The sequence below is a fragment of the Chelonus insularis genome, unplaced genomic scaffold (genome assembly GCF_013357705.1).
Source record: "Chelonus insularis isolate UGA/USDA-ARS -01 unplaced genomic scaffold, ASM1335770v1 contig_133_pilon, whole genome shotgun sequence".
NCBI classification, from domain to species: domain Eukaryota; kingdom Metazoa; phylum Arthropoda; class Insecta; order Hymenoptera; family Braconidae; genus Chelonus; species Chelonus insularis.
This window is the reverse complement of record NW_023276374.1, coordinates 25533-51573: the sequence shown is the minus strand read 5'-3', so window position 1 is coordinate 51573 and position 26041 is coordinate 25533. Positions and strand designations below refer to the sequence as shown.

General features: G+C 32.8%; 2 protein-coding genes across 14 annotated transcripts in view; one reads left to right on the top strand and one right to left on the bottom strand.

Moving 5' to 3' along the window:
• Positions 1-14847, bottom strand: part of LOC118074224 (uncharacterized) — a 29663-nt gene extending 14816 nt beyond the window's left edge. For 6 of the 13 annotated variants that reach the window (XR_004691191.1, XM_035095278.1, XM_035095282.1 and 3 more), the window contains exons 1-26: positions 14245-14811; positions 13976-14178; positions 13693-13885; positions 13477-13590; positions 13213-13390; positions 13039-13139; positions 12730-12939; positions 12474-12659; positions 12295-12409; positions 11857-12221; positions 11574-11765; positions 11230-11450; positions 9839-10204; positions 9523-9697; positions 9203-9407; positions 8846-9120; positions 4539-4840; positions 4198-4445; positions 3675-4123; positions 3416-3598; positions 2654-3277; positions 2226-2586; positions 2026-2150; positions 1476-1958; positions 645-1403; positions 183-579 (exon numbers count right to left, since the gene is read on the bottom strand). Coding sequence is in view for 11 of the 13 variants with exons in the window: in XM_035095278.1 (XP_034951169.1) it covers positions 183-579; positions 645-1403; positions 1476-1958; positions 2026-2150; positions 2226-2586; positions 2654-3277; positions 3416-3598; positions 3675-4123; positions 4198-4445; positions 4539-4840; positions 8846-9120; positions 9203-9407; positions 9523-9697; positions 9839-10204; positions 11230-11450; positions 11574-11765; positions 11857-12221; positions 12295-12409; positions 12474-12659; positions 12730-12939; positions 13039-13139; positions 13213-13390; positions 13477-13590; positions 13693-13885; positions 13976-14178; positions 14245-14280 (7066 nt within the window). In the remaining 2 variants the exon portion in view is untranslated. Of the gene's footprint in view, positions 1-182; positions 580-644; positions 1404-1475; positions 1959-2025; positions 2151-2225; positions 2587-2653; positions 3278-3415; positions 3599-3674; positions 4124-4197; positions 4446-4538; positions 4841-6960; positions 7199-8040; positions 8264-8845; positions 9121-9202; positions 9408-9522; positions 9698-9838; positions 10205-10896; positions 10978-11229; positions 11451-11573; positions 11766-11856; positions 12222-12294; positions 12410-12473; positions 12660-12729; positions 12940-13038; positions 13140-13212; positions 13391-13476; positions 13591-13692; positions 13886-13975; positions 14179-14244 lie in introns of those variants that run through there. The other 7 variants (XR_004691190.1, XM_035095281.1, XM_035095279.1 and 4 more) reach the window with 6 other exon arrangements.
• Positions 14848-15443: 596 nt separating this feature from the next.
• The window catches only part of LOC118074249 (titin-like), a 35652-nt gene continuing 25054 nt past the window's right edge, over positions 15444-26041 (top strand). The window contains 11 exon segments of the mRNA XM_035095331.1: positions 15444-15727; positions 16488-16870; positions 16959-17181; positions 17288-17578; positions 17669-17796; positions 17909-18081; positions 18164-20910; positions 22408-22564; positions 24318-24642; positions 25135-25566; positions 25643-26000. Of these exon segments, the coding sequence (XP_034951222.1) occupies positions 15643-15727; positions 16488-16870; positions 16959-17181; positions 17288-17578; positions 17669-17796; positions 17909-18081; positions 18164-20910; positions 22408-22564; positions 24318-24642; positions 25135-25566; positions 25643-26000 (5302 nt within the window). The 5' untranslated portion in view covers positions 15444-15642.

The window sequence follows — 26041 nt, the reverse complement described above, 5'->3', positions numbered from 1 at the left end:
ACATTAAATTATTTATTGTCTGAAACAATTTGACAAATTCCTAGTTTTCGATAAACTAAGAATTTCAAACACACTGATGATTGAAAATATTCTTTTCGTAATTTTTTTCGTCAAAAATTAATCAATAATTTGTAAAACTAATTTCAAGCCATTAAGTATTTATATAAAATTAATAAATTTACTTTTGATATTAAGAACAGCTCCTGTTTCAACGACTCCAGCAGTATTGGAGACCTTGCAAGCAAATCTAGCAGAGTCTTCAGCAAATGTTTCTTCAATAGTCAATGAACAGACACTAGTTTCTTCATCATAACTCGGTAAATAATCAGGATTATTTAAAATTGAAATTCCATCTTTGTACCACACTATTTCAGGCTTTGGTTTTCCATTTTCTAATTTACACTCAAAGATAAATCGATTACCTTCTTCAACGGTAGAATCATTTAAAGGTATGATAAACCTGGGTGCTTGAGTCAAAACAAGTTCCTTCACTACCTTTATCTCTTTAGATTCATCTACTTGCTTATGAACGTGTGGCAGTGATGGTACTAGAACCGGTAAACTTTCTTCCACCGCAGTCTGTAAAATGATAATAAAAAATGACCAAGTTTCTTCGGTAATTAATTCACTTATTGTTCTATTACCTTTTGTAAAATCCGAATCTCCTTAGTGGTATTGGCGGAAGTTACGGTTTCTTCCACAATCGTATGTTGTTTTTCAGTTGGAGTAGAGACTGAACTTTTTAATGCATGCTCATATTTTTTTCTTTTCTCCATTTCAGCATTGATTCTTTTTTCTTCTATTTCTGCTTCATATGCTGCCCGTGCTTCAATTCTAGCAATATTTAATTGTCGTAATGTTTCATCATCTCGTTCTTTTTCTTTCTGTTTTTCTTCAAGAATATCTACAGAATTTTTCAGATTCTGGACTAGAGTTTTCAACTCTGATGCTATCACGGCGAACGAATCTAATGTTTCTCTATTTTCAACAACAACTTCATTGAATTGTGGTAATCGATCAGTGCCAAAAATTTTCGTAGAAAATTCTCGAATTCTTTTAATTCTATTTTCTTGAATTTCTTCCCCAGGCTTTAAAAACTTATCAATATCTTCTAAACATGCTTCTACTTCGTCTGGGGTCTTTATTGCTGATGTTTTTCTTGCTATTACTATTAGCAATTTATTTCCGTCTCGAGACCAGTTCTTAGCTTCCTCTAGAAGCTTAAAATACTCAATACTTAAATTTATTCGCTTTTGAGTACTTTGTGATAATGATTTTAATTGATTCCATCGCTCTTGAAGCTTCGATAATTCACGATGAACGACAGGAGCTAAATCCGGACTGGTTAACTCAAAATTATCTTCAGTTTTTTTAATAAATATTTTTATTCTATCTTCTAAAACCTAAAATAAATAATAAAATCAATTATTTAAAAAGTTATTTTCTATTTATAGCATAAAAAAAACATTACTTACTGTAATAGTCTTTTCAAATTCAATGAATGCTAATGCAGCTGCTTCTGCAGATGGCAAAGAATCTCCAGCAAAGCGATATCCAGTCTCAGTACTTCCACCTAATTGCTTACTAAGATACTGAAGATCAACATCGATACGATCCAAATCATCAGCAAAATTGCAAAAAAGTAAACGTTTACTTAATTTTAATTGAGTTTCTGCGCACGATGTTTCGAATGATATAGAAACTGCTTTAAAAATCTGATTTAATTTTTCAATTTCTTTTTTAGCAGCCGAAGGTGGTTCTTGTACTTCGATTATCGATATCACTCGATCAATCGTGGGCTCAAGGCTTTTTAAGATGTCGACAATTGATTCGTGGATTTTTTTTACAACCTCGACTTTAAATCGAATATCATTTCGACTAGATTCTGATAAAAATCCAGCCGTCGACTTCTCCAATTCATATTGAATTTCGTGTATCTCATCTGTTTTATTTTCAATCTAAAAAAATTTTTTTTTAATTTATTGAAGTTGTTAATAAATAATGTCATAAGAGATTGAAAGTTACTTGAACAAAATTTTGGAAAATTGATATCAGAGATTCTAAAAGGATTTGATAATTGGTAGAAGTTGTTCGAAGATGTTCATAAACACGTAGAATTTGTCCTTTGGCTCGCTCGTTCGTTTTTTCATCTACAAACAAAATTTAAAAGGTGTATGGGCCTATTTCTACAATTATTAGATTTAATTACAAAAAAAATAATTTACCTCCAATAGAGAAGTTTTCAACACTTTTAATCCTGACATCTAGCTCACTTACAGCTCTCTTTAACTCCGGTAGGATACCCAGTTTAGTGCTTTTAAGATCTTGAAAGACAACTGACGGTTTTATAGACTCAGATGTCATGATAGGATACAATTGTTCTCCAAACTTAGAAGCCCACGTTAGTGTTCTCGTAGTTTCTTCAATTTGTTTTTCCTGTTCAATTCTCTGCTCTCTCGTCGTTACAACAGAAGTTTGCCAGTTCTCCCAAGATTCCGTTACGGTCAGTTGCTTGTTGGCGAAACGCTCCAAGGTCGTTTCCACGCAGAGTCGAGCACGCGGGATGTCCAAGTACGCATCAGTGCACTGAAATATTAAACTTGCTAAAAAATTTGTAAATTATTTTTTCTTGTCAATGGAAGTGAATACTCACTATATCAGCTTCGGCTAAAAATTTAGCTCCATAATTCGTAAGTTTCATGTATAATGGTTGAAGTTCGCTCCATTTTTGCTCTAATCTATTAATCATACTCTCTTGCAGACTGTCAGTACTTTTCTTGAATTCACTTTCAATTTCATCAACGTCTTTACTTAAGATTACAGCAGTTTCATGAAAATCGACATAAAGAGCACTCAGATTTACTCTAGCTTCAACCGTGTGTCTACAATCAAGCCATGAATCTCTTAACTCATCTACCCGATCTTCAATATTCTTTTTTTGAGCGGATCGTTGTCTTTCATCAACAATTTCTATGATCGTTCCTGATAAAATTGCTAGAGCTTCATCAATCTCATCTCCACGTTTACTTAAGTCCTCTAATAGCTGACAGTGGATTTTATAAAAATCTTTAGCCATTGGAAGATCACTTCCCATATCTTGATGACCTCGAAGAAATGCATTGGCTATTCCACTAAGCCATGATCTTAATTCATCGTACTTTTCGAAGAAAATAGCCAATCCTCTAGATATCCTCAAGTTCTCTTCTTTATGAGCCGTACAACGTTCTAAAAGACTAATTTTTCTGTTCTCTAATTCTTCTACAGTTCTTCTAATTCCCTATTATAACAAATAAAATAAAGATAACATTTAATAGATTTACAAGCGATTAAAATGTGCGTTATAAATAAAATAAATGTAAAATCGTAAATAAATATGTCAAGCACAATAATAATGATAAAAAAAAATTTTTTTTACATCTGCATTGGGCGCTCCTCTTCCCGTAACATCGAGCAAAGCATAACCTTCTGCCAAAGGACTAGTAATGACTTCCGTCAGCATAGTTGAAGCTTGGGCATGGAAACGAGCTAGTGGAGTTGAATATAGTGGATAATCTGTTGTCGCTAGTTGAATTTCAAGTTGATCTAATTTTGTAAATGCCTAAAATACAATTCAAATTCATTTAAAACCTTTCTATGTAATAATATAAAAAAAAACTATTATTTTTCATAATTACCGATCTAGCTGAATCAAAAAATGGTATTGCTCTGTTCAAAAGACCTTCATATTGTTCTAAATCGTTAATATAATCTGTTGCTGTGGCTAATATTTCATATGCTTGCTCAGTTGCTTGTTCTCCAGCAAAATGTTTCGATGAAACAAATTTTTCTGTCGATTTAGTAATTTTTAAGGCTCGATCTTGAAGATTTTTAGCTTCTGCTTGGAGTTTTTTCAACTCAAATAATAACAGCTCTGCACTTGAAGAAGAGTCTCCTAATTGACCGCTACTAGCCCCAAGAGCAGTGATTCTATCAGTTAAAATTTCTTCAAGATCTCGAAGATCTGTAGCGAGTAATGCTAAAGCTAAACATTGTTCCAGTTGATTTTTTCTATTTGTAAATAATAATTCTATTCGCGTTCTTTGGTCGTGAAGCTCTTCTAACCATTTTTCCACTTGAAAAACAGCTGAAATTAATTAACCGAATACAAATATAAATATCTTGAAATTTTATTCCGTATAATATTGAAAATTTTTTTACCACTCTCGGCATCAGCCTTTATTTTATCAGGTCTTGAATCAAGTGTTCCTTCATTAGATATTTCTTTCAAGCAATCCAAAAGTGTTCGGCCTTCTTGTAAAGCTCCCATTAAAGAACTCAACATTGTTTTTCTTAAATCATGAATTCTATTTATGAATTTTTTAACTACTTCTATTTCTATTGGCAACAGTGTATCAATGCAAGTTTTTTCTAATGCTTTAGCGTTGGCTTTGAAATCCTCAGCTTGACTGGAAAATTCAAAATTATGATAATAAAATATTGTAATCAAGGAAATAATTACTGAAATTACTTAAAGTAAAAAAAAAAAAAATTATACAAACCCTTGAAAAAGAACATTATGATCTAAAATTTGTTTTTGAAGTTCTAGAAGAGAATTAACGTTAGCCCATGTTTGACCCAGACTCTCAGCCATAGCAGCATAAACTTCAGCACGAGGTCTTTGAGTTGAAATTAGTTGATCTGCTTGTCTCAATAATTCTTCGACTGGACTCTGTTTGCTTTGAAGACGTACGAGAACTTCATCATGTGCAGCCGACAAATTTTTTGCTTCCTCAACTGTTGTTCCTAATCTTGTCAGTTCTGGGTACACTTCCAGAACTTTCAACCTTAGCCATTCTCCACTCTAAAAATACAGGAAGACAATGATTTAAATAAATTCGACCGTAGACATGTTTAAAGTACTTTCAAGAAAAATTTAACGATTTTATTCATCACTAAAGACAAGTGTAAGCAAGCACAAGCTGTATATTCCAGAGTTCATTGGCCCTAGTAGTAACGGAGCAAAGATATGCTTCCATTTTCACCGGCTTGGACCAGTGCCAAGCGATTTCGCATCCACGAAAGTTCCCCAAAGCTTTCGGCATTTCTATTCCGATCATTGTATTCAAATTTACCCAGTTTCGACTGGTTCTTGTATGATTTTTTTTTTACTTCAAAAAAACCCGGATAAGAGAAATGATGTTCAATAAAATTTTTATCAATTACATGAATAAAAACTATAGTAAAAAATAAACATCAATTATGTGGAACTATTTTAATCTATTTATCTTTGACTCAGAAAACCATGATAAAGAATATAGGTTTTATCATATTATATGACATAATACATCTTCAGTCGGATAAGAATTTATGTCAAAATCAAAATAAAATTACATTTGAAATTTTTTTCAATTAGCCAATTTATTGCTATAAAAAACTAAATAAATGATATATTAGATCGTTTATGAAAATATTCTCAATTAATAATACGATAAGGAATTTATTTCATCTTATTGAGTTATACATTTAATTTATACTTGTAAAGCATATTACTTTTTGAAATAACTTATGTTGCAAAAAATAATAATTTTACAACCAATAAATAAAAATAATGATCACATCGAATATATGAACTCATGCCATGAATAACTGTTGATGATTGAAGAATTATTAAAGATAAACATAAACTAAGTTAAATAAAATTATCATATTAATTCAATGAATGAAATTAATTAAAATGATGTTATTGATTACTTCGCTACCGTTATCATTGAAACTCAAAGAAATAAAATGATATAATAAACAGATAAACGTCCTTGGGCGTAACCCGTCGATGAAACTTTTTTCAGTGAAGTGAAAGTGACGAAGCTTCTCTGATTCTGATAGATTCAAGTTATTGCTTGCGGCAGTAAATACCTGAGTACATGTTACACTGATCATGCAACTCGTCGCCTTCTTAGTTTAATCCTTTTAGAGAAATACAAGTCTTAAAACAAGCCATAAAAGCTAAAAGACGATGGAGAAATAGTCAAATACCGTAAGATCTACATTCTCCATGAGAAATAGTTCTACTTATCAGAATTACATCTGTTCAATTCATTAAAAAAAAGATAGCTAACATCACTAACTTTACTCAAATAAAACTAAAAAATTAGCAATTATTTTATAACCCATATTCGTTTCGCCTGAACATCGCTCTGAGAACATCATCGTTTTCTTCAACTCCACGAAGGATAAATTTAAACCTTTTGCCGCCGACTTGTATTGGACTCTTCGTCAGTTGTATTCGTTGGTTATTCGCAAAGATCGCAGGTCAAATATTTGAACAAGAGGATAGGAACTTCCTAAAGAATGTAAATTTATAGCAAACTACCACAGATGTCTTTAATTACCTAAGTTCTAGTCTTTTAATAATAGAAACTAATAGTAATTTTTTTATAGTCAGAATATAATGACAACGATGAAGACCTTCAATCCTGTAAATTTGAATAGAAATAACTTTTACGTAGGTGTAATGATCCATTGAGGAAGGCAAGAAAGGGAAGAAGAATGTGGAGGAGGTGCAATCGTCTTCATGAAGATCCAGACTGTTGCTATAGCAAACTGGTTATGTATTATGTATATGGGAACGGGCGTGATCCTTTCCTCTACTTACTACCACCTTATGGCTTTTCTCTACATCTACCATCAGATCTAAAACTGCTCGTGAGAGACACCCAGACGTTCCTCTTTTATTTTGCTCTCGAGGTCTCAAGTCTACCCACTAGACTATCATATGATATTTAATATTTACAACACAATCTACTATAATCAAAACCATAAACACTAATTCCTTCCACTTGAATTTTAGGTCTTCATTTTGAAATGAATTAATGTTCATCATTTGTTAACATCATCAATAATTGGAAAATAATGAATAATGATATTAATTGTAGTTATGAAACACATAATTATAACTCTATCTTTACTGTAAGCTGGCCTTACTTGAAGAAGAGCAATAACAAGCCGCGTGTCCCCGCTTTGGAGTGCGATTGTGCTAATGGTAGTTGTTGGTGTCATCTGCTGATGTGAGTCCTTGGCAATTTCCACTATATTATTTTCGGTAAATGAATGGTTGTTCGTCCGTAAATTCGTCTCAGGATTTCCTTTCTTAGGAGTCTCCTCGGTTTCCAATGATCCATAATCATCAACCATTTTTTTTTCAATTTATTTGAATGCTAATCTAATTTTCAAAAGTCGATTTGGTGTTTTGATAAAATTGTATTCAAAGTTAACTACTTCATTGGAGTCACTATCAACGTCATAAAAAAATAAGAATACAAATCGGACAAAATATTTTTATTGTTGTCTCTTATTTTTAATTATTCTTTCTTTTTTCTTTTACTCTCTTGGATCACTGCACGCATATCGTTAAATTAAACGTGTGTGTGTGCATGTCTCGAGTTATATAGTATGATGTCATCGACGTACACGTACGTGTGCAGGCGAGAGAACCACAGGTTTAAAACCGGACCGACTGGTGAAGGCGTTCTTCGAACGAGAAAACGCGGGCCGGTGGAAAAATATATGTTGACCACCGGATTGACCTTAAATCAAGCTTAAAAGAATGAAAATAGATGATATTAAGTAACCTGATATACTCATACTATGAATTAGAATTTACTGTTTAATACGATTCAGAAAAAAATTTCTTTAGTTACCACAAAAATGCAATGTTACCTCAATTATCTAATAAAAACAATTCTTTCAGCCAATAAAAATTTACCAACGACTCTTTCATTAATAATTTGATTAAATCAATTACTGACTCAATGTTTACGATCTTTTGAAAAAAAATAACATACAGAAATATATCGAATGATTTTTTTAGCAAAAAAAACATTCAATGATGGTTGTAAAAATATCTATTAGTTAATTATGGTCCGCTAACTTATATCAATGTGTCATAAAGTTTAATTGTACCAACAATAATAAGCTATATACAATTCAAAAAAAATGAAACATGATTCAATGTATGCGCGGGTGTATAGATATAACTATCATTTATCTATATTCATTGAGTACATTTTCAGCAATTACCAAATCGACCTTTCGCAACACTCGTGATTTCAAATCACTTTTTAATGCTCGAGTTATAAAATTAAAAAAAAAAAAATATGAATAATTCTTTATTCAACTGGCCGCATAACTAAGTTGGATTCGCACATGTCACTTCACTTGCCAGAATATCACACGTTTTGATATCAAACTAGAAATACAAGATTTAACTTCCGAAAACCGGCTTGTGAGCCGGCTCATCCGACACTGGAGTCTCACAGGCAGAGTCAGAGCTCAAGGAATCCTCAAGAGTCAACTTATCGGGGAGGGAGACTAAGAGAGAGGAGAATTACATATTTATCTTACTTTAACTCACGCCTATAAACCACTTTTCATCTCTATTCACGTATATTCTCTACTCACCTAAAGAAAAGGATGTAAATATACGTTCTAACATAAGTTATTTGATCAGATTTTAATGATACACTAGTTTTTGGATCAAAAGCAATAGAAAAATACAATTTTACTGCCATTTAATAATAAAATTTAATTTTAATTAATTAAACCATTTACACACATATTAATTCATGTTATTGACTAATGTAAGAGTTATCTAAAGATGCAAAAACACAACATATACAATATAAACCTGTTAAAACAGACAAAAATAACAAAACATCAAATTACTACTGACATGGCTAATAACAATCAATTATGATGATAACATGTTTGGTTGCACATTATGCAATTCTTGCATTCATTTGGCCATTGATCTTTATTACAAACCATGCAAAACCATGGACGACTTTGTTACAACCTGCATGCAACTAACCGTTTGAAACTTTTCAAAAAATTCTCTTTCTTCTACATCAGTTATTTCTATTTGTTCATCATGTTTTGCGGTGATTTCGATTCCACTGTCATCATTACCTTTCGTTTCCAAGAATTTTATTTTTTTTACGTTTATTAAATTCTTACTATTACATTCACACGATTCTTTTACAATTCTTGATAGACTACTTTCAGAAGCATGACTGTCTTCCAATTCTGGAGTTTTTTTCTCAACTTCTGAGATCGTTATTTCTTCTCTAGAATAATTGGAAGCATCTAAAAAAAATATGTATTTATAAATATTTAATATAATCAATCGGATAATATATTTTTTTAGGATAAAGATCAACAGAGACACCTTTTTTTTCATCGGAAAGATTATTTTTATGATTTGTTTGTGACTGATGACTTGCATCAAGAATTCCTTCGGTACTTTTGACTTCTTTGTTCTCCGTAACAGTATTGGACATGAGCTGATACGAAGCAACTCCAAACTTGGTGTCGTGGGAGACTCTCAATGTAGTTACTTCTGTAACTTCTTTGACTACTTTACCTCCTTTTTCCTTAAAAAATTTTCAAACATACGTCTTGCATTTATGCATAAAAAAAAAGTATTCAAAATTCAATGAAAAATTAGATAAATAAATTTTTTAAGATTATACAACAACAAAGTTATACCTCAATTGATTCAATAATAGATATTACGTTCGCTTTATCATCAACATTCTGGTTAATATCAACAATTACATTAGAATTTTTATTCATGATCGGATCATGAACTTTCTCAAAGGTATCAGTCGATACTAAAGACTCAGATATCTTTTTCTCCTGGTGCTCTTCAATCTCGACCAATCTAAAAATAAATTGAAAATAAATTTACTTCTTAGAATCATTGCTAATGTTGAATATGATGAGCTTATGGTCGAACGAATGGTCTCTAAAATAAATATACTACACTTTGACCACTTGATATCTACCATATTAATTCACTCACCTACGAACGTCAGAATTCTCATCTTCATATTCTGACATGGTAACAAATGATTCGCTCCGAGACCTTGCTACCGGTGTTTCTGAACATTCTGTAGCAGTTACATATTCTTCAGTACGAATTTCTTCAGATTCTGACAATATTTCTTTTGTTCCTTCACTAATTTCTTTAGAAGGAATATCTTTTTTCTCTTTAAGATTTTCCTTATCATCTTTTGGTATTCGTGTTTTTGCTCCTGCTTCATACAAACGCGCATCTAATTTTTCTGCAAGACGTGTAACTTCAGCAAGCCGTTCAGAAATTGCATCGATGGCAGATAAATTTCTTGGCTCTGGCGATGCCTCTCCTTCTTCTAAACTAAACATTCTGCTGACAAAAATGAAATAAATTAATCGGTCATACCTCTATAAATTTTATTCCGTCTATGATGAATACCTTATCCAAGAATAAATTTGACTATCTTTTATCTATATTGCACCTTTATGAAGTGTCACGTAAACCCCAACTTATGCTTTGCTTTTTTGTGAATAATTCAAACATGCAGTTATTTCTTTATTACGTAAATCTGACTGTAGACAAAATATATTATCCACGCTTGTTTCATATCTTTGAAGAGAAGTCAGCAATACGCAAAACGTGAATAGTGTTCTAATTTCGTTTAAAGTCCTACTTTTACCAGTGACGATTTAACTCATAATTTTAAGATTTGGTTTGAACATGAAGTTGTTACAGTTATTTTTAGAATTTATTAATGGTAAAGAATTATTAGATGTAAAAAATTTTTTGAAATATCTTTCATCAGAAGGAGGGTAAGGAGATGGGACAGGGACGAAAATAGGATTCAACTGCGGAGAAAATTCTTTAAAAAAAATTTGGAGCATTCGAATACTGAATTAAAAATAATAAATAACAAACGACTATTACTTCTAGCTAATGGATTTATGTCCTAATATTTGACTTATTTGTTTTTATTTCTTTGACGAATAATTATAGTAATTACTATAATTATGACAATAATGATAATAATGATCGTCAGTATAACATTTGACTTATCTACTTACTCACGCGCGAGTCAATGATCACAGTCGGCTTTCTCTTTACATTTTAGTCTTCTGTCGATGAACCGTGAACACCAAGTCGACTACTAGGCGTGTACTGCAACCTACCACCCAACGAAAAACTGACGGCGACGGCGCCGACGTCATTTTCTACACTCTTTTTCTGTCTACCGCTCTTCTTCTAAACATCTTTCCAATGTCAATACCCGCCCCAACTTTCGACATATAAGAGAGCTTAAACACACCCCTTTCTATTTATTCCAACCCCTAAATGTCCACGCAGTATTGATAAAATGTTTTTGTGAAAGTTCAGAATTTAATTTCATTAATTCATACCTTATTTGAGAGTATAACGGTTCTTTCAATCTTGTTCGTAACAGACGCCCCAGTCTAACTGTTCTTCCAACATTAACCAAAAGTTTTTCTCGATTTTCCAAGATTCCTTTTAAGAATTCTGTCCAAAAATTTGAAGATTGTAGAAACTCATTTCCAGATTGTTTAACATTTGATGTTGAAGTTCTAACAGTACTAATTAAATCATCTAGAGCACTGCAATGCTGTAAATTTATTAACATCTAATTAAATGAATGATTCATATTAATAACTAAGTAAAAGTTACATGTGATAAATGTAAAAAATAATATTAGAATTAATGTCAAATTTACAAATGAATGAAATACCTCATAGACACTTCTGTGAAAGACTGTACAAACTCTAAGCCTAGTCAGTTGTTCCTGAGTCACTGAGCAGAGCTGCCGCCAAGCTTTTCGTAGTTGGGAGAATAAGCTCGTATTGCAATCTAAACTCAATCTGCAAGAAATTCGTAGTACTCGTGCTCCACTTAATAGTTGGCAACCGTAATCAAATGTTCCCTTACAAAGTATGATAAAAAAAAAAATTATTAGAAAAAATATTACATCTTTTCAAATACTTTATAATCATTAGATGTTACATTTCCTGTACCTGTGCTGTTTCTTGAAAAGTCTGGAGTTCTTCTCTTTGTAATTGAATTTCATTAGCATTACAACCAATATCAATATGATTTTCTATCAAGCTTTTATAAAGTTCAACAAGCCACCTGACCGTTTGCTCGGCATCAGTTTCATACGCATTAATCAGAATAATTTGCTTTAATGTGAGTTTTTGTAACTCCATAGAGTCATTGAAAATATTTTTTCGAGCCTTCGTAGCATCTAGAATGTCTCTTACATTAGCTATATCTTCTCCATAATTAATATCTAAATCTCGACCTAGAGCATCTTTAACTGGCATTAATAGAATGTCTGATAACTTTTCGCCTCCTTTTATTAACTCTTTTAAAAGCTTTTCTGCAATAAATAAAAGGAGTCTATATTTATAATGTATAAGAGAAATCATTTATTTATGTCTTCAAACAATTACCCAAGTCTGATTGGCTACTTTCTAAGTGCTTAAGTTTTTCTTCTGCTTCAGAAAAATTACAGTTTCTATTTCCCATGATTAATTTATCGAAGACTTCACTGGTTTTATCGAAATACTAGAAAATAATAATATTCCATTATTTTCTGAAATAAAAATGATATCGTTTGATTTTTTTTTACTTCAGATACAAGACGAAAAAATCTTTGACAAGTAATTAAAACATTTCTCCGCCTTTCTAATCTGGCTGCGAAACTTCTACACACAAAATCCATGAAATCTCTTTGAGACTTGAGATCTGCTGTCAAACAATCTTCGGGTATGCTTTCAATTCGATGAAGGATTTTAGCATATCTCCCATAAGTTTCCTAAATATAGATCATAAGTATATGAATAGTTATTTAAAAAAATTGAATGATAAAATTTTCAAATATTTACCCGACATTCTAATTCTAATTCTTCATGTTCTCGTCGTAAATTCTCAGAAGACGTAACATCAAAGCCTACGTTGCAGTGAAAATTTAGCATTGCATCTGCAGGACCGAGAATCCAGTTTGTAACTTCTGCCACACCATCCTCAAGTTCACTTATTTCTTTCATTAAATTTAAATTCGTTGTCATACGACTCCAGATGTCTTCAACTTTCGTCTTTTTTTATACCACAACCGAAATAAAGTTTTTTATTTATCATCATACTCATATCTACAAATACAGATTTATAAAAAAAAACAAAAAAATCAAATTTACTTGCTTGGATTCTAGCACGTCTAGAATATCATGAATGTTATTAACAGTATCCTGAAAATCCTGAGAAGTTTCTATACTCATATTGCTTGCTAATACTCTTCCTAATAAAATATAAAATATATTTATTAACATTTAGTGGTTGAATTATTTTATATGTAAAATAATTTAAGCTACCTGAATGTAAAATATAACGACCGACCAACTCTAAATCTTCTCTAATCTCCCAATAATAATCTATAGCTTTTTCTTGTTCTTTCTTTCTAATAATTTTATCGTAGTCTTTTAATTTATGTTCGAGATCGGTTAATTTATTAATCAAATCTGTAGCATCTCTTTCAAACTCTTCAACTCTCTATGAAAAAATTGATAATATGAAATATTTTTCAATAAAATTGCGATACATATTTGTTTTAATAAAAAACACAATATACTACTCACTATTCGTATTTGAATCCACTCAGCGTGATCATAGTACTTTATTCCCCCTAAATCACTACTAATCTGAGTTGAATCTACATATGTATTCAATCTAGTAAGAGATATGTATGTTGGCTGAAAAAAAATGTGACCACAAAAATTTTAATATTCTAGAGAACTATCTAATCTTTTTGCTCACTTTCAACACTGAATTACCAGCATTCAAAGCCACAATACCTCTCCATTCTTCCAGGACTTTGTGCAGTTGTCGACTCTTTTCTCCCAAAAGCCATCAGATCGAATTACAATTGTGCGAGCTGCATATTTTCCCACTGCATTGATAGTCCTTCTGATGTAGGATCTGGTTTCTCGCCAAGATCCTTTCCTTGCGTCTACTATCAGACAAATTCCATTTCGCCTCGATGCATCGCTGAAAATATTTAAAATATTTGATTAGCTATTCAACTAATAATTGCCATTATGAAATGTATATCAAGATTATCTGTAAAAGATATATTACTTGAAAATGGATAGGAGATAACGAATAAGTTTTTCCAATTTAATATTTGTAATTGAGTCATCTGGAAACTCTGTAGGAATATTTACGATAAGTATAGGCTTTCCTTCTCTATCTCTTCCACCAGGAACATAAGCCAACTTTGATTCAATAGTCTCTAGCACGTCTGCGATTCTCAATTTGTGTTCAGTCATCTTTTTTACAACCTGATAAATGATAAATTTCACGGTGAATAAAGTTTTAAATAATTTATATTCTATTTCAATAAATACCTTGAATTTCACATGGATATAATAGTAATTTTCCATAACATGAATGGCCTAGTTAACCATTGATTTGATGATTACAATTCGTTCATAGTTTGTCACTCTATTTTTTATCAAGAACATCTTACTAACTTTCTCAACACGCTTTTAAAGGTGTTTATGCCCATAAAAAGTAATAAAGAAATAAAAATTTTTCATTAAAAATAAAAAAAAGACCACTTGTTTTGTTCACTTTCACATGTAACTCACATTCTAAGTGCGTGAGAATACTTGGAATTAAATTTCGTCATTGCAGAAGATCAAATTCCGAGTCTCACCATTTGACCGTGAAATATCAAATACATTCGACTCATGAATAATATCAATTACAAAATTTTGCGTCACATTTTTTTCACTAAGTAAAAAGCAACATGATGTGTAAATGTTTTTATAACCAATTCAGATTGTCAGCCAGTTTTTTGTAAGTACATATCTAATGTGAATTACTCAATAGGAAAGCTGTAGGAAAACCTCGGACAATCTTCATTGAAGAGCAACGGTACACCGGCCCCGATTATGAACATACTGTGGTCCCCTTGCCGCGCATTCTCCAGGGATACTTCACTGGTCCCTTCTCTTCCGCCTTGCCACACCTTTCTCACTCTTTAATTCTACCTTCTCCTTCCTCCACGTGCCACTCTCTAGAATGCCATAGAAAGGTGCCGCTGACTAACTTGAGACTGCAGAAAGACATCAATGACATCGATCTTACTGTGGACAAAATTTTTAGTCTGATGAACAAAGTCCATTAAAATGCAATGATGCTGGTATCATCTTGGAACAGATGACGATAGGTCAACGACCATCATGAGTTGTTGAAAAAAATTCCGAAGCCATAATTTAGAACGGAATTTCTCAATATAAAATTGATATTAATAAAGAGTTATTTGAAAGTTTTCAGATGATGATAAAAATATTTTCCTAATGGAAAATAGATTGTATAAGATTGGAAGTGTCAAATAAGCATATATTTAATCCCATAATCTATTTTCTTAGTCTGAGGGTACCTTTACAACTAATTTACCGATGTAAACCTCCCGCCGGATTTCGGAATAAACAGCTGCTGAAGTCAAGATCTTCCTCGTATTGGCTAACATTGAAGCGTCTGCGCAAGCCAAAGCTCACTCGACTACTCGTTTTTCTTGAGAGCCAGTGCTGCCCCGAGGCTCACGCTATATCGAGACTACCGCGAGTTACGTTCTTCAAGGTGGAAGAGCGTAGAGCTCACTCTTCAGGTTTTCTTTCCATCTTGGTGGCACTCTTCATTATTGAAAAACGTTCTTACCAGATCCATGGTGCGTGTGGGAAGGTTTTTCTAAATCCTGAAGAGCTGTTACATCAAAGAATCTTGAAGAACTAGGTATCATGGGAAATACACCAGCTAAAAGTTCAAGGAGGTACTCAACTTCTACCGGAATTAACATCAAGAAAATCCAATTGGGCGGTACAGGTACAATTTCTGGTGATGATTGGAGAGAGACATCACCACTGAAGTTTTATTTTGTTCGTCTGTCTAAATAAATACATAGCATTATAGTTGTATGAACATGTGTGTCTATAACGAGAGCACATCATTTGGCCGCGAACGATACACTTAAAGTAGTGACCCGGAATCTATCGAGAGCACTTTTCTTTTCATTTTTCTTTTTTTATTCTGATGCTTTTTGAATTTCTTATATGACAGAATTATTTATTTTAAATCACAATTTTTTCTCTTTATCATCAGACATTTTATATTTTCTTCAAATGAAAATTGTTTCTCTCTCTTCAATAATGCAGAAACACTAAGTTAAAAACAGAAGATTTTAGCCAGTGGTCCCGAACTTGCCAACGGCTTTTCCGTGTTATTTCGGGATCCACGTGCACGATTGTGTTGGAGACGCTGTAACCAAGTATGTGAAAGATGAGACGAAATAGTTGTGTTGTTTGAGTTTTCAAAGAATGTAACAGTTCTTTCCTTCTTCGATTACATCTACACGTATTCATACATTTAATTATTTACCAACTACGTTGACATTTCTGGAACAAAGTAATTAATTACTATGTTTGAAAGTCTAAATTAGAATTTTATCAGTAAAAATTCAAATATAGAATAAAAATAACACATGTTTCAATGTATTTATTTTAAAATGAAATATTTTTAAATCAATGAAATAAATTTTATAATTGATAACATGAACAATAAAAAATATTAAAACTACCTTATCCAGGGCTTCCGGCACCTCCAGGAAAACCAGTTCTTATTCCAGCATCATCAGAAGACCCACAACCTGATATTGTCGGAATTCGTTGGGAACGATCTCCTAGCAATGGAGGATCGGCAATAATTGGTTACCTCGTAGAACATCGTCGACTAGGATCACCTCATTGGGTTCGATCATCCCCAAACCTCTGTCCTTTTCCTGAGTTGACTTTGAGTGGATTAGAACCTGGATGGAGATATCAATTTCGTGTTCGAGCACAAAATAGCATAGGATTTTCACGAGCTAGTGAATTATCAGATCCTTTAACAGTCACTCTCCAGAGATCAGCAGCAACTGCACCAAAATTTGAATTGGAATTAAAAGACACAATAGCTCTTGAAAATGAACAAGTAATTATTTAATATTTCATTCGATAAACATCTGTTATTATACACTTATCAAATGTACTCAATCAATTTTTTTTTATGAATAATGCAGGCAGAGTTTATTATTAAATTTTCGGGAACACCAGTACCAAAGATTTCATGGTTCAAAGATGGTTTTGAGATTTTTAGTAGTCGAAGAACGAGGATAGTCACTGAAAATGGAAAAAGCATACTTTTAATTCATCAAACTGCTTTGAATGATGAGGGAGAAATTAAATGTACAGCCACAAATCGAGCTGGACATGTTAGCACACGGGCTAAGCTTGTTTTAGAAGGTAAAAGAATTGTAAATTCATTCTATATTATAAAATTAATGTACACAAAAATTTTTTATTTTTACTAGTAAGCTATCAATTTAAATTTGAATTAAATTTCTATCAGCCTATCCAAGAATACGTCTTCCTCGACAGTATGAAGATGGATTATTATTCGAGCAAGATGAGACAATTAGATTGAAAGTTTCAGTAGCTGGAAAACCACTGCCAACAGTTGCTTGGTTTCACGATGGAGAGGTCATAAACTCTGATGAAAGACATGTAATTGAAGCTTTAGACAGTGGTGAATGTTCTATGAAGATTCCGGCCGCAAGAAGACAAGATCGAGGGGAATATACTGTAAGAGCTGTAAATAAACTCGGTGAAGACATTGCATCGTTTCTCGTCACCGTTACAGGTTAATTTTACTATAGTCTACTTCATGTTATAATGATGTTTTATTTAAAAAATTTATACCTGTAATAATGTATTATTTTAAATTATCTAGATCGACCAGCAGCTCCAGAAAAAGCTACAATTGCTATGACATTAGGAAGATCTGTTACATTATCTTGGAAAGAACCTGATGATGACGGAGGATGTAAAATAGGGACCTATATAGTAGAATACTATAGAGTGAGTGTGTAAAGATTTAACGACTTAATCTTTGTTGATATTTTTAAAGAATAATTTGAAGTAGAAACTGTAAAACTTCTATTCATCCACTACGTATAATTCTTTTATTTAGATTGGATGGGATGTCTGGTTAAAAGCAGCAACTTGCAGACAACCTACGACAACTTTGGGCGAATTGATAGAAGGATCGGAATATAAATTTCGAGTGAAAGCTGAGAATCCCTATGGCGTCAGCGATCCGAGTGACGAAAGTGATGTCATTTTCATTCCAGATCCTAAAAGAGGGTGAATCTTCTATTTTTTTTTATCTTATAATTTTATTGAACAAGTAATAAAATTATAAATTAAATTTTTTTTTAAATTTTAGAATTCATTCACCACCATTAAAACCAGATAAATCTCAAAGCCAAAGAGAGATTCACAGAGGCAGAAGTGAAAAACGTGAACAACCTCAGAGTTCTAAAAGAACACGAAGTTTGACAAGAGAAGAAGGGACACGCAATAATAATCGGGATGATTTTATAACTCCACCTTCAAGGTCGGTTTCTGTTCATAAATTAACTCCTCAAGCACCATCAAAACCTCCGAGAACTGATAGTAGAGTTACATTCGCTGATACAGTCTTTTTACATGTTGAAAAACCATTAGAAGATATTGCTCCTGTTCCACCAGCACGACCAAAGACTAAGAGAGATAAACATCAAAACATAATTAAAGATGAAGACATTAAGAAAGAAAATGTTGAGGAAAAAACCTCGAGTATTACAACAATTATTAGACAACCATATTTTAATGACACAGGAGGTTCACAACGATCTATTAAAGAAAAATCACCATCACCAATGCCATCACCAATTATTCAAGTTCAACAATCGAACGTCTATGATCCAAGACGTACAAGATTATCATTGCCAAGAGAACAAAGTATAGGTGATGATGACTTTCGAGGTAGTTCTGAGTTTATGTTAGTACTGTATCCAGATAAGGAAGATGGTAAAAAACATCCGTTAATGCGATCAGCTTCTGATGGTGATGCAGAAGATGATGAAGACTTAGTACCTCCTCCCATGTCCCTATCATTACCCGAATTATTTAATGCTGATCATCAAGTCGTAGAAATTTTAAGGCAAGCAGTGAGTTCAACAGAACTTCTTCATGAGCGAGCCATGGAACGTTTTTACAGAGCAGTTGCTGTAGAAAAAGCAGAAGCAGCAAAGAAGAATGATTCAAGTGCACCTAATAATCAAAAAGATGGTCTCGACTTTTTATCGGGTAAATTACGAAACACAAGATTGAAAAGAAGACTTTCTTCGGGATCTCCGACATCTGGAGTTAAAACTAAATGGAATCGTAGAAGATCAAGTGAAAGTCAAGCGTCTCCGCAACCTCCTCAAGATACAATTACAGATTTGATACCTCTAGTACCTCAACTGGTAGCATCGGATCCAAATTTACACAAAAATTTTAATAATCCCAAAGACAATTTTCCTATGGAAAATTTTTCAACAATTCCTTCATCATTAGGCTTACATCGGTGGGATAATAAAAATATGCCTTTAGTACCTGAAATCACCCTTGAAGAACAATCTCGAAGCGAATATTACCGAGATGTAAAAACTCCGGATAGAGAGATAGAAGAATTAGTTATAGCTGTTGACTATGAAGAATCGACTGATGAAGAATTAGAATCAGAAGGAACTGATAGTGAAGACTTGAAAACATTGAAGTCCAGATTATTAGCACAATCTACTTTAGATGAAGAAGATACTTATCATCCTCGAGGACGACCCATTGCCTATACTCCTAGCCCTGAACCCGATTATAATATATCTATAGAAAATTCAAGCCAAAATAGACTTTCACCTTTACCAGGTAATAACATACAACCTAAATCAATTTTAAAGAAACGTACTGAAGATGAACCAATTGCTCTTAACCACTTTGGACGACCTATTCCTCCAGAACAACCTATTTTAGAAAGGCAAACAAATACAAATACATTAAAAAATGAGAAAATTACTTCATTTGAACCCTCTGTTACTTTAAGAAAAAAATCATTAACTGAATCACCTGATGTTACGAAACTTATTATTTCAGAGATTGGTAATGACAATGCAAGTTTAGTGAATGCAGCAGAAGTCGCTAAAAGTAGGAGAAGACCAAGTTTAAAACCTGAGCTAGAAAAAAAATCTTCCGTCGAAGAAAAAGACGATTTAGAAGGTAGAATGGCTGTTGTTGATCATTATACAGAAATTGTAAAAGAATATGCTACAAGTCACATGGCTTTTCCTCCTCGATTCAGACCAAGTACTGTCCAAACTCAATATAAAATGAATTTAAATCAAAAAGACCCTGAGATTTCTATAACCCAACCAAAACATACGGAAGAAATTTCTTTAGCAAAAAAAAATATAGAATCAAATTTTGAAAAATCGAGTACCAGCTCTAGAGCTACAACTCCATCAAACATGACAATTATTCGACCAAGTAGACAAAATTCAAGAAATGAATTACCTTCTCCAAGATCTCGCAATACCTCGGTTGAGAGGAAAATACGATCATCACCAAAAACGAGTCCAAGGGAACCATCTCATGATCGAGAAGGATCGAGACCCCCTTCTAGAATAAGACGACGAGAAATATCTAGAGACAGAGAATCTCCACCATCACGTTCATCATCCCGACAAAGGAAAGATATTTCTCGTCAGGGTAGGTCTTTCAGAGCAAACTCCAAAGAAAGATTTAGATCTTTTGACATGAGTCCAAGTGACTCGGAAACTTCTCAGAGGTTAACTCGACGAAAAGAAAATAATTACCAACGGTCAGAAAGATCTCGAAGAAGTTCATCAAAAACTTTTGATAGAGTAGAAGGTAGAAATGGATCAGAAGGATCTACTGGAATAAATGAACAATTAATTGCTGAAGCCAAAGTTAAGGTTAGGTCAACAATGAGTTACACCGTAGATTTAATTATTCTTGTTGCTGCAATGTATGTTTACCTTTTTAAAAAAGAGATATTAGCTATTCCATTAATTTGTCTTCTTCTTTATCGAAGAATCCAAAAAGACATCGATGGATGGATACCTAATTGGTGGAGATCACAGCCTAAAAAAGGTTAAAATCGTTACAAAAATCCGATGAATATTTTTAAAATAAATTTCAAATGTTTTACAAGACTTATTATTATTTTTATTCTACTGAACTGAATTAACTGGTTAAAGTGATTAAACCAAAGAATTATGAATAAATGACTGTGTCATTACCTTACATGCTTAAAAATTATTACTGTTATAATAGTTATTATTGTTATTATGGATTTAATAAAAATGTTATATCTGAATAAAATTTTAATAATAGAAGAAAAATATTGATAGAATAACTTTCTTTTGTGATGCTATTAAAAGTAAAAAGTTGATCGGTTGATCAAAATAATGTAAATAATACAAATAAAATCATAATATTATCATGACTCAAATTCGCAATTTTTATTTTTTCAATTTTTCTAAGTACACTCACACATGAATTACATCAGCGGTAATTGTAAACGCATGCGTAAAATAAGACTTGAAATTTTCAACGTCGACGTAAAAAACAACAACGAATAGGATAGCAGACGTCGTGTCGGTGCGGGAGACGGTTTTAGACCAAAGAGACGGCCTCTACGGTGAGAACGGGCCGTCTTATTAACAACACCGTCGGGGTTTCGAGCTTCTGCTCGTAGAGATACGAAGGTGTGAGACGTGTCACACAGTCATCACCATACAGTAATCAACATTCAAACGTTTGGAACGCTTGATTGAACCAAAACATATCTACTAATTGAATTTTAAAAGGAGAATACTAGTGAAAAGAGACCAAAGCCAAAGTGAGTGAAATTGAGAAGGAGATTTGAAGTATAAATAAATAAAAAGGACTGGGATGCTGAAGAAAACGATCAACATACCATTTGAAACGGCATGACTTTAGCAGGTAAAACAACCACCTGTTTATGCAGTCTCTTTTTCTAGACTTTTTTCATTGCAAAGAACTTATTCGCCATCTTGTCCAGCTTTACATATTAATAGATTCCAATACCTTTGACATTTTTCGTCTATAATAAAATATTCTTAGATATTTTTAGGTTAAAAAATAGTTTCATCGAGCTAAAGTCAAAAAATATGAGCTTATTCCTAAAGTAACTTTCAAGTAATTTATTTATGTTGGTTAAATAGTCTTAAATAATACGTTTTCTCTGCCAATTTGGGTATGGGATTACTCACGTTCCCGGCAATTGGTGCCAAATGCTCACGAGCCCGCCACATATTCTTCCCGGCAATTTTAACAAACATGTATAACATACACATTCAAATATTTTGCCTACTTTGCGTTGGTATAAATATCATTTTTGTCACAAGGGTGAGATATTAAAACCTTCAGAATACCTGGATACATGTTCTCTTTCTAGCTGTTAATGAACAAGTACGTGTAGCTGTGGGTCATTTAAATGATATATTTAGAAAGCCGGCGAGTCGAACTTGACGACGAGCTAACCGAGGACATGCTAAGAAAAATTTTGTGCTATCTATCAACCCTAATTTCAATCATAAATATACATTTAACATATTCATTTAGAAAAATTACTTCTATTGTCTGTAGAAGGGGAGAAATCAGAAAATGGAGAAAAATGGGAGGACGAGGAACTTGTAGCTACTGTCCTTGTTGGAGAAGATCTTCTTATTGAATTAAAATTAAAACCAGAAGAAACTCATGATCGTCAGTGCTTTCTCCTGTAAGTAACAACAAAAACATCCATTTCTTTCATAAAGTTTACTAACCTATGTAAGATTTATTAACGACTTGATGCATTCCTGCCACTTGCAACTTGATCTACGACACGAATCGTGAAATGCCAATGAAGAAATAGAAGAAACGAACAAGTGAATAAAGAGAGAAGATGATTACGAAAGGGAGGTGACTTGTGACGTCTCTAAGCTGGTGTCGCCGCGTCTAAATTCGACTTTGAGTTGAATCTTAGATCTTCGTGATTCAAGCGGGCCGAAGACCTGCCCCTCTACTTTGGCGGTCGAGAAGGAGAACACCCGGGATAGATGTTCTTGGAGATGATCTAGGAATTCTCAGTTGTGACCGAGCCAGGTCTCTAGTTCTCATCAATATCATTTTTATATATTTATTTTTTTATATTTTTCTCCTTTTTCATTATTATTTTTATCACTCAATTTTACTTTTTTCTTCCTTCAGTAATAATCATTTGAGATGGTATATTAACTTATTTTGTTGTCTTTGCCTTGACATCTCAGTTATGTCGACCAACTGGGCGGTCTTGTTCTCATTTTAATGTGTGGATATAGCCTTTACTATGCTGGTGTGAGGAACGAATTGACTGACAGTCGCGTGGGGGCGGTGAAACCTGCCATCCCTAAACAACGTTCCTATGTAATTTAATTGAATATACTCGTCAATATTTAATCATTCAGTTTATTAATTTAACGAGCCAATGTACACTTCATCAAAAACAAAATGAGAAAAATATAATGACGAATGTTGTGGAGAAATGAATAGTGCAGATGATAAACCCGGTTAAATTGAATAGTTTTTATCGAATGATTGTTCTGGAATTATATATCATAATAATTAATTTGATATGGGAAGTCAGTGTTGCAAGTGTGCAAAAGAAAATAATAAAAATCAAAAGGTGACAGGAAGTTACTCTGACCCCGCAAAAATTCGGTACGATGTATTTTTTATTCATATTTTTATCCTACCTTATTTATTTAATATTGATCCCTTTTCTTCCTTTTTAGATCAATTTTTACTCAAAAAATCTGGTAATTACTTGGTCTAATTACTGCCAATTTTCTACATCAATACTTAACATGTTTATAAATTTATACATCCATCTAGTGGTCTTAAGTCACCTGTATTTTTAAAATTTTAATTTTATCCATAAATATTTAATTATACTTGTAAAGTTGTAGACGAGTTGTTTTATTTTTATAAAAAAAAATTATATCTTAAAAGATTTAGTAGACTTTTATTAGAAATTACTATTTCTTGGCAACCAATGAAGAAAACTATTCTTCTCCTGTTGAAACAGAGAGAGAGAAAGAGAGAGAGAGAGAGAGAGAGAGAGAGAGAGTTAGCTTCATTCAAGGGTAGACAATGACACATTGCTTAAGTTATAGAAGCGTTGGTGTAGATGTCTGGATGAGTTTCTTTACCGGCAGGCAAATCTCTTCGGACGACAGATCACCAAGCAGCTAGATCATCATTTGGCTAGAAATATCACAGATAGGGGCAAAAAGAGTAAAGGGTGGACTAATGTTTGCTTGCGATGGCGCAATCGGGTGTTTTGAAGCGCCTTTTATTCACTTTAACTTCAATGATCAATAACTTCTTTTAAATAAACTATTATTTTATTATTATCTCTTCTTTAAATCTTCTTTCTCTTTTTTCTTTTATCGTTGAATAAAGAAAAACATTTAAACAAACTGTATTTTAATTGAACAATTATTCACTTATAGATTTCGTGGAGATCAGCTAATATCATCCGATCGGTACAGTGTCCAAACATGTGGAAATATTGTTCAGTTAACACTGAAAAAATCACAAAAAGATGATACAGGACATTATTCACTAGTAGCTAAAAAACTATCCAAAATACCATTCGCTGACAACGGAACTCAAGAAGGACCACGAAGAAGAATACGAATGAACGTCCAAGAAGCCTCTAACGACCCTGCAGAGGGTGAACCTCCAATTTTTGTACGCAGGCTTACTGACTTAGCTGTCAAAGTAGGAACAAGAACTCGCTTCCTTGTTGAAATCCGCAGTTCTTCGAATCTCAAGGTAAATTAAAATTTATCCATGTTTTGCCAATGCTTAGAAAAAAAAATGAAAAATCTAATTAAAAATGAATGAGAAATGAATATAATAGACAGCAAGACCCGGAACATAAAACTTGAAGAGATACTGATATGCATAAATTAGTCAGCATCCGTTGTGCACCATAGAGTCATATATGTATAAGTATAGCAGTAGATATAGATTGTCTGAGACAAATCTGTATATAAAAGTTAACCAGGCAAGTCTACACGTCTGGGGCAAATTCCATTGTATGAGATAAATCGGTTCGTTCGTACATTTACGGGGTGCATGAACTCCCGAGTCTTCCGCATTGTGCTTGATTGGTCTTCTACCAATCAGGAAAACGTGTGATGACTCATAATGTAATCATTGTGTTTAATTTTGGCACAGTATAGTTGAAAATATGCCTATTTATTCTTTGCAAGCCTGAAAATTTTGCGTGTTCTCCTAAAATTTTATTTTAATTTCCCTCAGGTCACATGGCATCGAAATGATCACCCTGTGCAGGAAGGATCGAGATTTTCTTTCGTACATGAAGGAAATTTTTATTGTGTAGATGTAGCTCCTGTTATGGTAGAAGATCAAGGACATTGGACTTGTATGGTTGAAAATATTCATGGAAGATCATCATGCACATCCTGTTTAAGTGTTATTGTTCCAAAAGCTTATAAACCACCTGAATTTGTAGAAAATCTTCAAGCACTTCTCAGTGAAGGTGGAATCGTTTCTCTAGAGTGTAAAGTTATTGGAGTTCCTACTCCAGTACTAAGATGGTTTAAAGATGATCAAGAGATTAAAGCTGGTAATGTTTTTGCATTAACTGCAAATGCTGATGATCCTACTTCATTAGGAATATACACTTGTCAAGCAACTAATTGTTTAGGCACTGCATTTTCTTCATCGAAGGTTTGAAAAAATTAGTTACAAAAAATTATTTCTTACAACAAATTTTGTTCACATATTTTTTCTTTATTGTCTTTAGGTTCATGTAGTAGGCAAAGGCAGTAGAGAAGGTTCATTAAAACCAGCTGATACTTTAAAACTATCAGGACCTCTTCCAGTATTTAAAAAAATTTTAAAAGATGAATCTTGTAAAATTGGAGATACAATTACTTTATCTTGCCAAATACAAGTCCCACCTTGGCCAAAAATTATTACTTGGTATAATAAAGACGGAAAAATTGAACCTGATGATAAATATCATGTTATAGAAGATGGGCTAGGAACTTTTTCTATTGAGATAAGAGGGGTAGAAGCTATGGATGAAGGAGAGTGGAAATGTGTTGCAACAAGTAATGAAAATATGAAACAATTTTCAACTTGTTACGTTACTATGTCGAGTAAGTAAATGTCAATTAGTATAATAATATACTTTGTTATC